The 16855-nt window shown below is 50.2% G+C and overlaps 1 protein-coding gene across 3 annotated transcripts in view; it reads right to left on the bottom strand.

Moving 5' to 3' along the window:
- Positions 1-11375, bottom strand: part of PDGFC (platelet derived growth factor C) — a 187893-nt gene extending 176518 nt beyond the window's left edge. Inside the window, exon 1 of one of the 3 annotated variants that reach the window (XM_032466172.1) lies at positions 10494-11375. In XM_032466172.1, the coding sequence (XP_032322063.1) occupies positions 10494-10611 (118 nt within the window). In that variant the 5' untranslated portion in view covers positions 10612-11375. The remainder of the gene's footprint in view (positions 1-10493) is intronic. The other 2 variants (XM_032466164.1, XM_032466183.1) reach the window with 2 other exon arrangements.
- Positions 11376-16855: the final 5480 nt, after the last annotated feature.

Below are 16855 nucleotides of genomic sequence, written 5' to 3'. Positions count from 1 at the left end.
ATTACAAGATACTGAATATAGTTCCCCGTGCTATACAGAAGACAGGTTTTTTTAAATTTATTTTTATATATAGTGGTTAACATCTATAAATCTCGAATACCTTGTATCACCAACAACATGAACTGACTGCCAGCAGAGGACAGCTGCCTCCCGAAAACCCGCTCCATCTCTGCTCCTCGAAGTACACGAGCCAACTCTGTTCCTTGTTTTCATAGGGTTCCATCTCTGTCCTTCGGATGCATAATCAGACGGGAAATCACACTCTAGTAGGAAGGAGTCTTCAGTGTATGTCCGTAGGAAAGTAGGGAAATGCTGGAAGTCACTGTGTTTCCTGTGTTCATAAACCACCTGTCGGCCTGTCTCAAGGTTTAAAGTTAAGATAAATCAGAAAGGAACCCTGCAGGTTCCCCTTTCTTCCAAACCCAGCAAGAAATTTCCAGTAAGGAACTGAACATTTTTTTTTTTTTTTGTTCTCCTCTGTTCACATCTTAATCACATTTTTAAGCTAGTGTTCCTTCCGAAGACACTGATTTTAAGCACGACTTGCTGCCCTAGGAAGAGAAATGATAAGACAACCAGTCCCAACTTGCATGTCTCCTCACCTCAGACTAGGAACGCGGGTGGCAGTGCGGGAAGCAAGCTCTGATGCATTCCTCAGTGGAAAAGAAAAAAGATAAATAATATGACTCTTTAAAAGACAGATGTCCTCGTAAATACCCAGCAAAAATAACTGCCAGAAACAGCAGCAGATAAGCACCGCGGAAGTCCGACTTCTGCCGCTAATGGTTTCTGAGCTCTGCAGCGATTCTGGAGGCAGGTGCAGTGGCCAGCTGGGCATGTGTAAACTCAGAAGCACATCTCCATCCTGCAAACACTGAGAAGCTTAAAATAGAGCCCGCTCACGAACAAGGCTGTCTGTCCTAGGATGCCAGGAGCCTGGCTTCCAAAACCCGGCATGGCATCTAGACAGCACCTCCAAGAGAATTCACTCACAGCAACTCCTTAAATATCTGGAAGTATTTCCAGCATTGGGTACAAGGGAGCAGAATGCCCTCCGCCCACCCCACCCCACCCCCGACTCTGGGGGTTACTCAGTGCAAACTAACATCATAGGATTCAGTTTTCCAGGAAACTTGAAATCCTTTCCCCGGCTAGTAGGAAGGCTGCTGTCTCTGCTCCTGGAGACGGAAGAGCTCTCATGATGTTAACTCTAACTACATCATAATCTCCTGACCCTTCCCCAGCCTCCCTCCGCTTGCCATCCCTGTTGTGAAGGCAGTGTGTCATCAGCTCTTTGTTTACATAAAGCAGGCAATGGAGAGCAGTGTGGATGCACCGAGGCCAGGCAGCCTGCCCCTGCACCTGCTCAGAAATTCCAACGCGCCTAACGATGGGGGGAACCCCGCCACCGAGTCTCAACCGCGCACACCAAAGCCGACCCCTGCTACAAGCCTGCCCAGAAAGTCACTGGAAAGATTTTGACTCAGTCTTAAACATGAAGAGCACCTTTCCTCGGATGCCGTCTGTGAACTGCACACTCTGGGGGGGGGGGGCTGCCCTGCAAACAGCATTAGGGCCTTTGAATGCGCACACCCAGGACCCCTCTCCACTTCCCTCCCGCCTCTGCACCTGCTCAGCCCTGGACCCGGCTTGTCTCTCCCCCATGATGCACCTTGTCCAGCCCCTGCTCTCTGGAGCAGGCGGTTCCCTTGGTCTAGACCGCCTTCCCCTCTTTCCCTCTCGAGCCCACTTCAAAATATGTCACCCCACCGCCACCGTGGGAACTCTTCATGCACTTGTCTTCCAGGCAGAATCCACTGTGTAGTCCATCAGTGGAGGAGTCCTGAATGCAGTAAACCCACCGCCTTCCCAGAGCACCTGGGGCCCAGAACTAAGTCCCAGAGCTCGAAGCAGGAGATGCCAGCCTCCTTGGCCACAGCTTCTCAAGGGCAGAGCTGCATCTTATTCTCTAAGGCTTTGGGGCAGAGCTTAGCAAAGAGCAGATGCTCGTAAATAGTTGCTGTTTCCAAACAACGTTCTCATAAAACATTAGGCCATTTAACTCAGGAAGGAGGGGGCATGCGGCTCTGAGTCCTGGCTTGGAGTCAGACCCTGATCCAGACACCTACCAGCTGTGTGACCTTAGCTACTTGGCCAGTAAAGCCTCGGGGTTTTTCCAAATACTGCACTGGGAGGTTAGAAAGACAGACTGGGTACTGCCTGCAAACACTCAGCATAGTGTGATGCCCACAGGCGCTCCTGAGGAGCTGGCATGAAGCATCGCAAATCCAGAGACCCGCTAAGAACCCAGCCCTGAGGCCATCTGATCACCCTCAAAGGCTGCATCCAAATGCCGCCCTTCCCGGGAGCGCTTGCGTGGTTTCTCCTCAGTGGACCGGGACACGGGGCAACGCAGACCTACACCCCACACTTAGCACCGATGTGCCGCGTGCTCTTTGGGGATGTTGGTTTCCCTCCAACAGCCAGACATCCGCTTCGCCTCCATCCGCCCAAACGCTATAACAACACAGTGCCTCCTCCTTTGATTGAGAAATGGCTTGATTTCAACAGGGGAAATGCCAAGTACAAAAAAAAAAAAAAATACACAGTTTGAAAATTAATTAAGAATTAAGCCCAAACCAAGAAAGCAAAGTTAGGGAAGCCGGCCCGGCAAAGACGGTTTGGCTTAGAAACAAGGCGGATGTCCAGAGAGGAGTCTGCGCCATCACCAGGGGATTGGGAACAGCCACTCGAAGACACACAGGGTGTCTGACGTGGAGGCAGGTAGCCGAGAAAACTGGCTGGACTCCGTTAAAAACGAATTCTCCAGAAGCCAAAGGTAAAAGGAGCTAATGCAACCCAAACACTTCACTCTCAACCCCTTGGCTTTAAGGATCAGTGTAATTAAGATAATTCCTCTTTAATCACTTTAGCTCCTTGGGTTCTCACATTTTGAACTTAGCAAACAATTTTTTTTAAAGGTAAATTAATCCTGTTTTGGGCAAGCCATTCAAGGCCACAGCTAAGAATTTATTTCTTGACACTCTGGACTTGAAAGAGAAACCTGAGCCACAGAATAGAATATCCTATATAATATAGGGGTAAATAAAAGTTAAAAGTTGCTTATTAAGCCCATTTCAAAGGAATCCCAGGCTGTGCGCTCTAGAGTTCACCAAACCACACCTATGGACCCATTTCTATGGAACTCTTACCATGGAGACAGCCTGCTGTAAAAAATGTTCAAAGTTGCTTAAACAAAGCAAAGCTCCCTGTGGAACCAAGTTTTCCAACGTCAGCCTTTCTCTTCAACCTCATCAATAAACACACCAAAATACGGAAATAAACATTGTCCACCCACGGACCTGGGACACCTGCTTCAAATAAGACCCCAACACATAAGAGTAACGATTCTAAAGGAAGTATTTCAAGTCATTTGCCAAACTATCAGATTTCTACCCCAACAGAGTGTTACAGTAGACATGACGCAGATTACCTGGTCAGCTGAATTAATGTGATTATTCTGAGATGGTCGCCTTTAGTGTTCCTATAAATAATGCTTCAGGATCAAGGGAGTCCCACCTCCTCTGAAGACCCCCAAAGCATGAAACGTCCTGAAACCATAAAGAAAAGCTTTTATACAAAGTTCTGGGATTTTGAAGCCAGAATTCCATTTGCCTACTTGGGTCCCCTGTAAGGAAGAGATATCAGCATGGGAGCAGCTGCGCACAGGTGCCCTCGAGCGTGACCTTGACAAAGTCACCTCAGGGCTCTAGTCCCCGCTCCACATGTTGGTGAGGACAGGCTTCTGGGACCCCCCTCCCAAGTCCTAAGAGTCCACACACCAAACTTCCTACTGATTTCTAGTCTGTGCAAGTTCTCCGTGAACCACACACAGAAGATGGAAAGCACACTGACTTGAGGTGGGGTGGTGTCAGCCTCTCAAAATTCACCACTGGGAGGGGTCCCTGGTCCAGATCACCAGATGGCCCCATCTGCAGAATACACAGGGGTGTGCACAGCAGTGGTGCTCATGAGAGAGGAACGCCCTTAAATGTTCACAGCAGCAATGTTTACGGTAGCCTAGACATGGAAGCAACCTAAGTGTCCATTGACAGATGACTGGATAAAGAAATTGTGGTATATTTATACAATGGAATACTACTCAGCCATAAAAAAGAATGAAATAATGCCATCTGCAGCAACATGGATAGACCTGGAGGTCGTCATTCTAAGTGAAGCAGGTCAGAGAAAGACAAATACCATATTATATCCCTTATATGTGGAACCTAAAAAAAAAACAAATGAACTCATTTACAGACTGGAAATAGACATACAAACCAAATTTATGGTTCCCAAAGGAGAAAGGAGATTGAGGGAGGGATAAATTAGGAGTTTGGGATTAACAGATACACACTACTGTATATAAAATAGATAAACAACAAGGTCCCACTGTACAGCACAGGGAACTATATTCAATACCTTGCAATAGCCTGTAATGAAAAAAAATATGAAAAAGAATATATATGTGTATAACTGGGAAAAAAAGGTAAAAAAAGACCACACAGAGAGGATGGTCTATTTAATCCTGATGACAGCAGGTGCTACCCAGGCCCCGTGTGCCAGGACCTCGCTTTCCCCTCCCAGGCCCCCATGCCGAGAGGCCACAGGCAGAAGGCTGGCCCAGGGCCAGTCGCTTTCTTCCTCCAGGACCTTCAAGCAGCAGGTGGGTCGGGCCTGAGTGCCAAGCAGTGGGGAGAAGAGAAGGATAGTTTTAATCCCCATATGAACTAAATCGTCCATAGCTCAAAGTGTCAAAATCTTTGACCATCAGGGTGGCAGGTGCACGGGTCAGTTGGGAAGGAGGCCAGCAGGGTTGCCGGAGCGTCCCAGGTGTCCTGAGCCTGCCAGGCATCAACCCCCAGTTTCAGGCTCATAGATGGTCCATTTGTCCCAGAGGAACAGCCAGGCTCCTTCCTGACCCCCTGGGAATGTTCTGATGCTTTAATGACCAACGTGGTGGTACCAGCGCACGACAACTGAAAATCAGCCACGAGACAGGTGCTCCAGGGACAGACAAGGGAGATGTTGGGGGAAAAATACCACAGTTGGAGGCAGGGGTGGGGAAAAATAATTCACAGAGGCTATTTAACCAATGAGTTACACAGACATTACCCAGCATTAGACAGACATATGCTGGCTTAGTATCATGCTTTCAAAACCATCAGAGACAGCAAAATTAGACTAAGTAAATCGACGGACTTTTATTATGACTTCTCCTATCTGGGCTGATATCAATAAAAACCTATGGGGGTGGAGGGATAAACTGGGGATTTGGGATCAGCAAATATTAACTACTATATAAAAAATAGATAAACAGCAAGGTCCTAATGTACCGCACAGGGAACTATATTCAATACCTTGTAGTCACCTATAACGAAAAAGAATACGAAAAGGAATTTATGTATGTATATGTATGACTGAACCATGATGCTGTGCACCAGAAACTGACACAACATTGCAAACTGACGATACTTCAGTTAAAAAAATAAAAAATAAATAAACTGTGGGGAAAGGTCTAGGAGTCTTGGCCACATTGGGGGGGGCGGTGGTTGTGGACATTATGAATGCATTGATTCAATTATTATTTATTTAACACACATCATCACATCGTCATCTGAATGCTGTTTCTACCAAAACTGTGCAAGTTCACAGACAAAACGCAATTCCAGCGGGCCAAAGACTGAAAAACACGAGCTGGCAGAGGCTGTGAAGAAGATACGCAGGAAACACATTTCAGGAAGGATGGAACAAGAGCAGACACAGCTGGATCACAGTGCCCGCGGCACGGTGCTACCAGACGCGCCCAGGAGCAAGGTCCGGGTCTCGGGTCGGACCCCAGCATCTACTTACAGCCATTTAACAAATGAGACACTCAGCCCTGAAGTGTCTTACAACCTTTGTGCTTTCTGATCTGTTCTTAGAGGTAAACACCAAGAATGGCACATTAAGTGTACAAGATGACAGCGGGCAGTGGCGGGGACAGTTACCGTAAAATAGAAGGGGGCTTTCTGTGACCCAGTGTGAAAAACAACATCATCATTACATAATGGTTCTTCACTGCTTCCACTTCCTCAACTGTCCCAAGCAAAGAACCAGGGGGAAGTTAAATAAAAAAAAAGTATCTAAAAAACAAAAATCTATGTCACAAAGGTCACGCACTACAGCTGACAGACGAGCTGGCAGGAAAGCCCCTGTGGCCCTCGGGCAGAGCCTTCTCACTCAGGGACACAGCTCTAAAGGTTGTGACCATCTGCTCTGAAGCCACCACCTAAAAAGGGGGATGGGGAGTGGACTGGCAGCAGGAGGAGGAGGAGAAAGACAGACAGGCGAGCCACGCACACAAGACTGTGTTCTTGGCAAGGGGTTACGAGGGGGCCACTTGTCCCCAGAGTAAACGGCCCCACAGGCCACAAGAGCCCTGGAGATAAAGAGCAGGAACCATAAATGACGCTCGGTGGGGGGATGAGAGGAAGGAGGGGCTGGAGGGGGAGGGGGTAAAAGGTACAAAGTATTGTGCATAAAACACAAAGATGGCTCGCACCACACAGGGGCTGCAGCTGATACTTTATAATAACCATAGATGGAGTGCAGCCTTTAAAAACCGTGCATCACTATGTTGTACACCTGCAACTTGCGTCATATCGTACAGTGACTACTTTAAAAATGAGGTTCACAGGGATAGCCCAAGCAGGGCATGTCCCAAAGCTATCCTCGGAGTGGGAAGAGAAGAGAACAGAAGGAGGCTTGTTTCAGGTCAAAAGGTGAATCAGAATCCCCCTCCTGGCTGGGGGAAGGTAGAGCTCAGCGGTACAGAGCCTGCTTAGCATGCACAAGGTCCTGGGTTCAATTCCCAGTACCTCCACTAAATAAGCAAATAAATAAATAAACCTAATCACGTCCCTCTAAAACAAACAAATAAGCGTTTTCAAATAAAATAAAATAAAAAACTCCCTCTCCAATGACACGAGACCTTATTCCAGCAACAACGCTGTGACTGGTGTCTCTTAGGGTTTGTTCCATTTTTGATGGACGTGACCTCTTCCCTGAAGCACCACCCCAGGACTGACCCCCTCCGTGCTGGGCATTCTTTTCAATGAGCGAGCGCACACAGATGGCGGTCATTTTCCCTCTGCTCTTACAGGGAGGCCAGGCCAGAAGCCCCACCTAAGTCAGGGTTCTTACCTTCTCCCTCCCTCTTTTGAGTTAAATCTGGGTGGAGACCCTGGGGTGATAGGTGAGACTTCATTGTGAGTAGTCAGGTTCAGGATGAAAGACACAAAGGCCACTTAAAATACTGGAGGATGCAATTACGTTTACAGTCAAGAGGCAAGAATTGCGGCAGGGTTTTAAGTAAACAACCAAGTAACTAGTAACAGGGTAAAGGAGACTGAGCCCTCAAACCTAACTGTGAAGCGCCTGCACCTGTCCCAGCCTCAACCCCAGCCCCTAGCACTGACTATAGCAATCAACATCCACCGATAACCACGTCCCAGGACACCCAGCTGACCCTGACACTGAGCAGGCCCGGGGGTCTGACCCGGTCGGCCCAGCAGGGGGCCTGGGAGTCTTCAAGGTAAGAGACTACCACTGGCGAGGGGCGGCTGAACGCCAGAAGGAGCTCCCACAGTCATGACAGATGAATCTGGACATTTCCTATTTAGCACCGGGAAGACCTTTCACAAAAGGATGCAGTGTGCAAACTGGGCTAATGGCATTTTCTGTGTGGCCTCCTCAGGTGGGCGGGCACTTGCAGAGCCAGACAGTCATCTAAACTGAGAAGAGCAAGCAAGCAGGCACTCAAAAACTGGCTGGAGTTTGGGATTCACAGATACACAATGCTGTTCACAAAACAGGTAAACAACAAGGGCTTACTGCATAGCACAGGGAACTGCATTCACTATCTCGTAATAGCCTATAATGGAAAAGAATCTGGAAATATATATATATATGTATGTATATGTGTAATTGAGTCATTTTGGAGGGAGGGTAGAGCTCAAGTGGTAAGAGCGCATGCTTAGCGTGCATGAGGTCCTGGGTTCAATCCCCAGTACCTCCTCTATAAACAAACAAATAAGCAAATAAATCTAATTACCTCCCCCCAAAAAACAAAATAAATAAATACATTAAAAAAAATAACTGAGTCGTTTTGCTGTACACCTGAAACTAGCATTGTAAATCAACTACACTTCACTAAAAAAAATTTTTTTTAAATCAACCATAATTCAAGAGGATGGCCAAAAATACCCACATGAGGGAGTGGAAAACGTGAAAGCCACAAAAAAAGAAGTTGCAGCAAATCTGTGGACATTCCAGGGGGCCCTCCTTTAGCGTTCACCTGCTAAACTCCAGTCACGGACCCAGGAATCCTAAGATCACCCGCAAATCACTCTGAGCCTGTGCAGGGAGACAGCTCCACACTGCCCCCTGGTGCTGGCCGGCCCCGCGGCTCCAGGCTGGAGGGGACAAGGTGTGGGCAGGGCCTCTGCCTCCAGGGACTTCCGGCTGCCCACCCTACAAGCACTAAACAGAGCCTCATCCTCGCACGCCCATTCAGAAATAAATGGCTATTTTTAGCAGCATGCATCTTAGGAATGGAAATGGCTGGGCCCCAGAAGGCAACAGACAGTGTGTGCCTGGCTTCCTGGACCCACCTCTGGGATGGTGTGAGCCTCCCCCCGCCCACAAGGACCCTGGTGAAGTCCGGGAGCCCAGGCAGAGGTGATGATGCACGTGGATCACAAGAAAGAGGGACAAGGTCAGGGCGAGGACTGGCACAAGTCGCACAGGTAATCAGGAAGATGAGGGCCGATGAGTCAGAGCTGCAGGAGAAAGGACTTAGGACAGAAAAAGTCAAAAACAGAAGACAGAAGCCAGGGAGGGCGCGCATGGCCATTGTGGAACAGCTGGTCCGGTAAGAAGTGGTATTTTGAGCCGCATATTTTTTTTCAAAGGAGAAAGCACAAAGGTGGGTCGGGCCGTTTCCTGCCAGGGTCCACCTGGGGCGGGAGCTGCTGGGATTACTGCCCCCAGCCCTCCGCAGCTCCCGTGGCTGGAGACCCACCCGTGCAGGTGCCCCGGGCTGTCCCACCCAGCAAGCTGTAGGCAGCAACCGCGTTCACAATGGCTTTTAAACCCGGTCCTGCTGCACATCCTGCAAATGCAAACTGCCAACAAGGTCCCAGGAATCCTTATGGTATCTATTTTTTGTACTCTAGAACTTTCTGCACTTTCTTAAAGATGAACACTTTAGAGAGTTTACGTTCAAAGCTGAAGCTCTGAAACTCCCCCAAAACATAAAGTTGCTGTGACTTAAAAACCCTACACACCGATCTGATTTCCTAAGTATGCCACTTGCGTTCATTTCGCCTGGTTAACGAAGGGACAGCATGCTGGCATTCCCAATAGATGGCATACAAAGCAGCGAAAAAACATATACATTTCTCTTCAAATAACACTGAGAGCCACCTCTGGTAAACAGGGTGTTTAATATTCTAATTTTAGACAGCCTACATTAACATGGTGGTTTCACAGGCAGGATAAGATTTCTATTTACAAAGCAGTCTCAAAAAATGACTTCATAATGGGAGATCAAGAGGAAAAGAGTTTAGAAATTGAATGATGTAAATCATATGGGGTTCAGAGGCTAAGCAAATTACACACCCTGAAGCAGCCCTGGCTTTATGAAAGGAGCCTTTCTCCAGCTCCCCACAATCCCAGCCCAAGAAAACTTGCATCTGAGAGTTTTCTAAACATTTCAGGTACACTTGAAAGCTGAAAGTAATTCTCATTTCCTCGGCAGGATTAAGTCGTTTCCAGCACACACAAAATAGCAGTCACTCACCATCACGCAGAAAAACACACCACCAAAAAGGTGAGGGCGTCAGAGTACAAAGGCGCAATAAAAAAAGAAAGAAAAGAAAAGAAAAAAAAATGTTGGGCAAAAGAGAAATCCATGTTTTAATTCCCCCTGAAAATGTCCACACGGCCTCTTGACCTCTTTATTTCCTGGCTACTTACTGATTAACTGATGCCTTTCCATTGCGAGCGCTTCAATTAAGGGGGCTGATACATGTCTCGGCAACTCCCCCAATAGAAAAAAGCTGAGGAAAGTCAAACATGCCAAGACTCATTCATTTTGGACTCCTTTTTAGAGGCACTTCTTGAACTTAGAACTCTGGCAAGGAGAGGTCCTGCAAGGCGCGTTAGGGCTGACGTCCCCCACCGCCCCCAGAATGTCCCCTCTCCCGCTGCGCCTGCGGTGGCCCTCGGGTCACCCGGTCGGAGTCCGGCGGCCGCTTCCGAACTCGCAAACGCGGCGGATCCTCCCCACGTCGGTGCCCACAGGGGCGGGTGGGCGAGGGGACCCTCCCGTATCCCGCACGGGCGCACGAGGCGGCCTCCCGCAGCGGCGGGACCGGGGCCGGGGGACTCACCGTTCTGCTCCTTGGTGCCAGAGAGCTGGAGTTTACTGCTCAGGTGGGACTCAGCCCGAGTCCCGGGTCTCTGGCCGGCCAGGGCGGATGTCAGCAGGAGAAGCCCGAGGAGGAGCATTGGGCTGGGCGGGCGAGCGCGCTCTCGGCGGGCACTGGGGAAGCCGGGCTCCGGGTCGGGCTCAGCGCCGCCGGGGGAGGGCCGCGCCGGGCTGGACGCGCCGCGCCTGCTCGGGCCGCAGGGGCTCGCGGGGTAGCTTCCACATAATCGCCTCCGAGACTTTCTCCGAGGGCCCGCTTGTGCGCCTCCAGTTTGTGAAAGGGATCAAAGCAAAACCTGGACCCGAACCAGTTTCCCAAGGTTTCCACAAATCCTGCGCTCGGCCGACGCGGTGGGGGTGGGGAGGGGAGGGGTGCGGGGGGTGGGGACGCGGGGGGCCCGGGCGTGCCCACCCGTCCCCAGCCGGTCGCCAGGAGCACCTGTCAGCTGGGGGGGCCCGGAGCGGCGACCAGTCGAGGGTCGCGCGGAGCCGCCCGGAAGCCCAGGCGGCGGCGGGCGCTCTCCGATCGATAACAAAGCGGCGATCGATGCGGCTCCGCGGCCCCCGCTCCCGCCCCGCCCCCACCCCGCGGGGGAGGGGAGACGCGGGCGCGGCGCCGGGGCCGGGGGTCCCAGCCGGGCCGGGGGTGCCAGGCGCGGGGAGGCCGTGGGTCCCTCTCCCGCCCCGCGCTGCGCGGCTCCCGGCACCTGGACGGGCCTCCGCGACCCCAGCTCCCCGCTCCGGGCGCGAACCCGCTCCGCGCCGCCGGGAGGTCGGACTCCGGGTGTGCGGGGCCCTGCTCGGTGTCCCCTCCCCCGCGCCTTGGGCCTCGCGGCCGATCGGCCCCGGGCGGAGAGCAGGCCGAGCGCCGGGGCTCGGCTGTCCCCTCCCCTTCCCCACCGTCCGGGCCGCGGGGAGGAGGGGGCCGGGGGCCGGGCCAGGCGGGGCGCCGCCGCCCGCGGGAAGGGGGGAGAGGAGGGAGGAGGGAGAGGAGGGAGGAGGGAGAGGAGGCCGGAGCCTGCGCGCCCGCCTGGGCGGCCGACCGCCCGTCGGCAGGTGCCGGCGCGGCCTGGGTACGAGGGGCCCCGGCGGGGGTGCGGCGCGGGCTCCCCTCCCGGGACGCCCTGGCCCGGGATACAGAGCACGCGTGGTGCTGCGGGGACCGCGGAGGTCAGAAGAAGTGGGAAGAACTTCCTGCCCCTCTACACCCCCGTCCCCACGCCCCCCTCGCCCGGGCTGCTCCTTCCCTCCCGAGGGCATCTCCATCCCCAAAGCGCTGGCGCGGGGCCCTTGGGCCGGACTTTCTGGCCTGAAGGAATACGGGAAACTGGAAGGCAAGGATTCCCCTCCGCTTTCCAGCTCTCCCGAGCAGGGAGTGGAAAAAGCAGAAGTCAAGACATAAGGCCAAAATGATAACCACGTCGTGCATTCATTCAGGGAACACCGCATTGACTTGACTGCCTCCTGGGTCAGGCAGTGTTCTGGGAACTGGGGCCGGAGTAGTGCACAGGGACCAAAGTCTCTGTCCCGAAGAAGCCTGCCTACAAGTTGGCCCGCCTCAAATTTACAGCAAGCGAGGGCCACGCAGAGCAAAGCAGAGCGAGCTTTGGTCAGCCGGTCAATGCAGAAGATCAGACCAGGTCCGGTGCTCAGTACAGGTTGGGGGAAGGACGGAGCCTTAAGGTGTGGGCTGGAATCAGGGTGGAGTCTCGACTGTAAGGAGCTGCCCTTCCTGGCCTTGCGAGGCCATCTGTGAGTACTGAGGAGAGCTGCCCAGTAAAGGGGTCCAGGGGTGCTCAGACTGAGGCATCCTGTTAGTGGACCAGACCAGGGCTCACCCTTCCTAGGTCTGGCGAAAGGGTCAAGCCCTCTTCCTGTGCCTGGACGCCCACTGAGACCAACCAACTTGTGACGTCCTAGTCCTCTTCCTTTTTTTTTCCCTTTTAAGGTTCTCCTCAGCTCAGCTCCTCCTTGTACCCTTGAGTCACCCATCCTATCCCTTCATTCTTACTCCTTTCCGCCTTCTGTCCTCAGACTGCAGGATATGAGGGCCCATAAATCAGGCCCAGTCTTTGACGTTCGAGGATTTACAGTGTAGCAGACACAAGCATTGTCATTTCATTCACTTCAGCAGCAGCTCAGCACCAGTGTGAATCCCTCTCGGCACAATAAATATGTTCCCAAAAGGTCTTGTAGATGTGGGACAGAGTGGGTGAGGGTTCCCGGTTCTGGTAGCATGAGACTTGCCATCTAGAAGACATGCTTTCTGAGCACATTTTCATCTATTTGTAATAAAACTCACTACTCCTCAGTCTTTTTAACTTTGCAAGTTTAATTTTCTCATCGAGATGTTTCTTGGCCACCTACCGAGAGAGAGTGAGTGTGTGTGTGTGGCTGCAGATTTAATCCATTTGCTCTCACAAGATTGTCAGGGTGATGACTACTCTTTATTCCGTATCATTTCATTTTGGCCAGAGCAGTGCCTGGCCCAGGGGGACAATAAATGAACACTCCTGACTGACTGACAGGTTTCTTTATTGGAGTCACTTACATTCTCCCTGGAATTTCAGCGTGAAGGTTGTATTTGAAAAGTTACAGATGATCTAGCATAATACCTCACCTCTGCCTTTCACCTCATCCACATTCTACAGATTGATTTGACAGCCGCCTTATAACTGAAGCCAGCCAGGTTCTCCCGAGTGACCCCCCCCAAGACTAAACTGCGTCCACGTTGCCTTGTTTCCTTCCAGGGGACCCGCACTATTGTCTCTTGAACGGCCCTCCCCCTTGGCATAGTTGATTCTTTCAGCACGGTGTCCGCTGCCTGTCTCCATGCTCCATTTTGCTCATAAACCCTTCCTAAGAAAGTGAGATCCTTGCATCGAAAGTAAATTTTATATAATCCAGACTCTGCACAACTACTAAACAAGACATTTTGAATGAATGTGGCTTTGTTTTGGCCTAAAGCATTTTCCTTGAGGAAAAGCATCTGTTCCACCAACCAGGAGAACATAATTGCGAGCATTCTTTGTGGTTTTCATGTTTTCTTAAACCTTAAGAGGGAGTGCCCACTCCAGCTGGATGCCTGCAGAGAGCTACCTGCAAAGCCCTGCTGAGGGACATGCTAGAATGTACTTGGGTATTAACCATGATAATTTGGGAGAAGGAGGGTGGGTGTCACTCCTAAAAAAAGGTTTTTTTGAAGTGAAATAAGATTTAAAGCCAATTCTCCATTCAATTAATCACTTAACACCCAGGAGGGCAGGAACCATGGGGCCTGACTTTTTCTCAGAAAATCAAATGTTAGAAGTTTTCTTGCTCTCTCTTCTGATTCAACACACACACACACACACACACACACACACACACACACGTATGCATGCAAAATTAGTTAAGACTTTTACCAGAACTTTTCAGTATTGTAGTGGCAGGTAATGGAGTTTGAGTTTCTTTTCTGTGCGGAGAACTATGACCCACCTAAATGTCCACTGTGTGTCTATAATGGCTACTGAGCAAAACTTCTCCACTCACTTTGGTGAGGCTGGGAGCTGGGGGTGTCATTAGTGAGCAAAGCGAATGCCGGCACCTCAGCAGGAAAAAAGACTGCTCAAGGGGGAAAAAGGAAATGCACTAATCTCTCAGAGCATCCTTTTCTCTCTCCACTGTCTCTACCCTGAGAAACACACAGCCTTGCTATGTCTCAGTACTTCAGGTCATATTAATACTCTGTTTTCCCAACCAAAAAACTAATAATACAACACACTTTTCCTTCTACCTTGTTTATCGAGATCAGTCACCCTCTACCTCCCAGTGTAGCAACTGCCAACTAACCGAGAAAGGCTTGCTTGCTGAGACCAATGGTCGAGGGTTGTGTTAAGGCCTGGCTCTCGAAAGGAGCAGGTGCACGTTGGGAGATGGAATGTTAGAGGTGAGTGGCCACGAGAAATAGGTGACAAGGACTAGCCTTCAGGTGGCCCTCTGTGGCTGTTCCCATTCAAGTGAAGCTGCTTTTTCCTTTGGGAAATCACAGTTGAGTATGCAAGATTTCTTTTTGAAATCTCAGAAGGGCTTGTCTGACTCAGAAGTCAGAGGGAGTAGGCCGCCTGAAATAGCCCCAAATAAAGAGGAGCCCTGGTGACCTTGGATCACCAAACAAAAGCTGATTTCACCGGGAGGCGGGAGACCGGGGACTTGGTCCGGCTTTACTGCTAACAGACAGCACAAACTTGACCTCAAAATCCTCTCTGCTCCTCTCCTTTACAGGAGAGATTTGCCATGGAGTCTGCCTCATTCCTCTCACCCCTTTGGAATTCTTCCATTCTGTGAGCTACCACAGACAGTGATGAAAAGGCTTTACCAACGTAATGGTGCCGCCATGACAATATGCGCACGGAACACGTTGCAGAGGCTCAACTCGAAGGCGCCTTGGAGGCCAGCAAGAGATGTTGAACATGCACTTCTCCCTACATTCGTCCCATCAAGGTATCTCTCTTTTATCTGTTATTACAGTTTGGAAAGACAAGTTCTACTGAGAACCAAAAAAAAGAGGAGGAAGAAGAGTTGGGAAATCCCTGGCCAAGGCAAGTCTCGGGAATTGTACTGAATTTGGGGAAACTGAACAAATTATGTGTGGGTATCCTCATTTCAATTTTTATGTATTTACTTTTTCATTTTTATTGAAGTAGAGTCAGTTTCCAATGTTGTGTCAATTTCTGGTGTACAGCATCATGTTTCAGTCATACATATACACACATAGGTTCCTTTTCATTTTCTTTTTCATTATAGGTTGCTACAAGATATTAATCTATACAGAAGAAATTTGTTGTACACATTTTAATTTTTAATATGTGTTTGATATCATGGGAACAACAACAAAAGGGGCCAGTGTGGTCCCAAGGTCAAGAAAAATAGCTGTAGCACATCGGTGAGTTGTAAATAAGAAAGTGACATTGCTGTGAGCCAAGAACGGAAGTCCAGTGTCCTGCAGTCCCGTAGAGTCCCCCTGGTGACATCTGTACAGCCCTGAGAGCAAGGGGCATCCCCTAAAATGTGGACAGCCACCAGCGCTGCGTTTGGTTGCATCCTCCCGTCTCTAAGATGCCATTTTTCTCTCCCCGGAAATCACGTGTCGGATAGGAAGGCTTTTGTCCGTGTCATGACAAATCGTAGTCAAGAGGTCAAGATGCAGCTACAGATCTTCCTTTCTTGGATACTGACCCTCTCCTTTCAAAGGTCCTGGGAGAAGGACCCTTTCACTTTGTGATCATTGTGTCAAACGTGATCCTTCCCTTGGCTACGAGCCTTTGTAAAAGAGGTGCGTGGCCCCAGTCCACTACTCAGTGGACGTTAAAGAAGTCTAGTTGGTTAGCAGAAAGGAAAATAGAGCTTCACTCATCTGCCATTAAAGTAGCCTCAGCTGCTTTTGAAGTTCAAGACAGTTCAAGGGATTTTCAAGTCCTTTTCTTCTGTGATTATGACTGTCTGCCATCTGCCATCTTCATAGGAAGAAAAGGACTTGCTCTCTTCTGTCCTAAAACAGCCCTGCAACATCCTAAGGCATCATTTTCTTCTTCCAGTTTTATTTTTATTGGCGCAAATTGCTCTGATGCATTCCCCATCTTCCTGGACCACCTTTTCTCCTTCCTCATCACCTGAATTGTCTTTTACACATCCTCCAGGACATTAAGAGGGTGAAAAACAGTTTTTCTCCTGCTGACAGCTCAGAAGGATTTATAATTAAACAAATGCCAACCAGGGAAAATAAATGGAGGGGAGAGTCATTCATGTTCAAATTTACTTTTTGAAGCACCTGTCATGTCCCAGGAGCTATCAGATGCCTGAGGATATATTTTCTCATTTCATCTTCCCACCAGCCCCTGGAGGAAAGTTGGAGTTTCCCTCGGTGATCACAGAGAAATGGAGAATTAATTTTCCCAGAGCCACACTGATGCAGGAAAAACCGATGTGGGGCGTGAGGAGGGCTGTGTCCCAGGTCTCGGTTGAGTCCCTGGGACATGCCCCACCAAGTGTGGGCCCTTGGCTTCATGCAGGAAAGAATTCAAGAGTGAGCCACTGTTGAGTAAAGGTAGATTTATTTAGAGAGATACATACTGCACAGAGTGTAGGCTGTTTCAGAAGACAGGAGAAAGGCCACGAGGTGTGGGGCTGGGCACTCAGATGAGAGTAGAAGTAGGTGCACACTCCACAGACAGTGTGAGCCGTCTCCGAAGGGGAGGGAGCAAAAAGGCCGCCACGAGGCACCATGTTGCCAGTTTTTATGGGCTCAGTGGCTTCATGTGCTAATAAGTGGAAGGACTAACTACC

This window comes from Camelus ferus, chromosome 2, assembly GCF_009834535.1.
Source record: "Camelus ferus isolate YT-003-E chromosome 2, BCGSAC_Cfer_1.0, whole genome shotgun sequence".
NCBI lineage: Eukaryota > Metazoa > Chordata > Mammalia > Artiodactyla > Camelidae > Camelus > Camelus ferus.
This window is presented reverse-complemented; position numbering and strand designations above follow the sequence as displayed.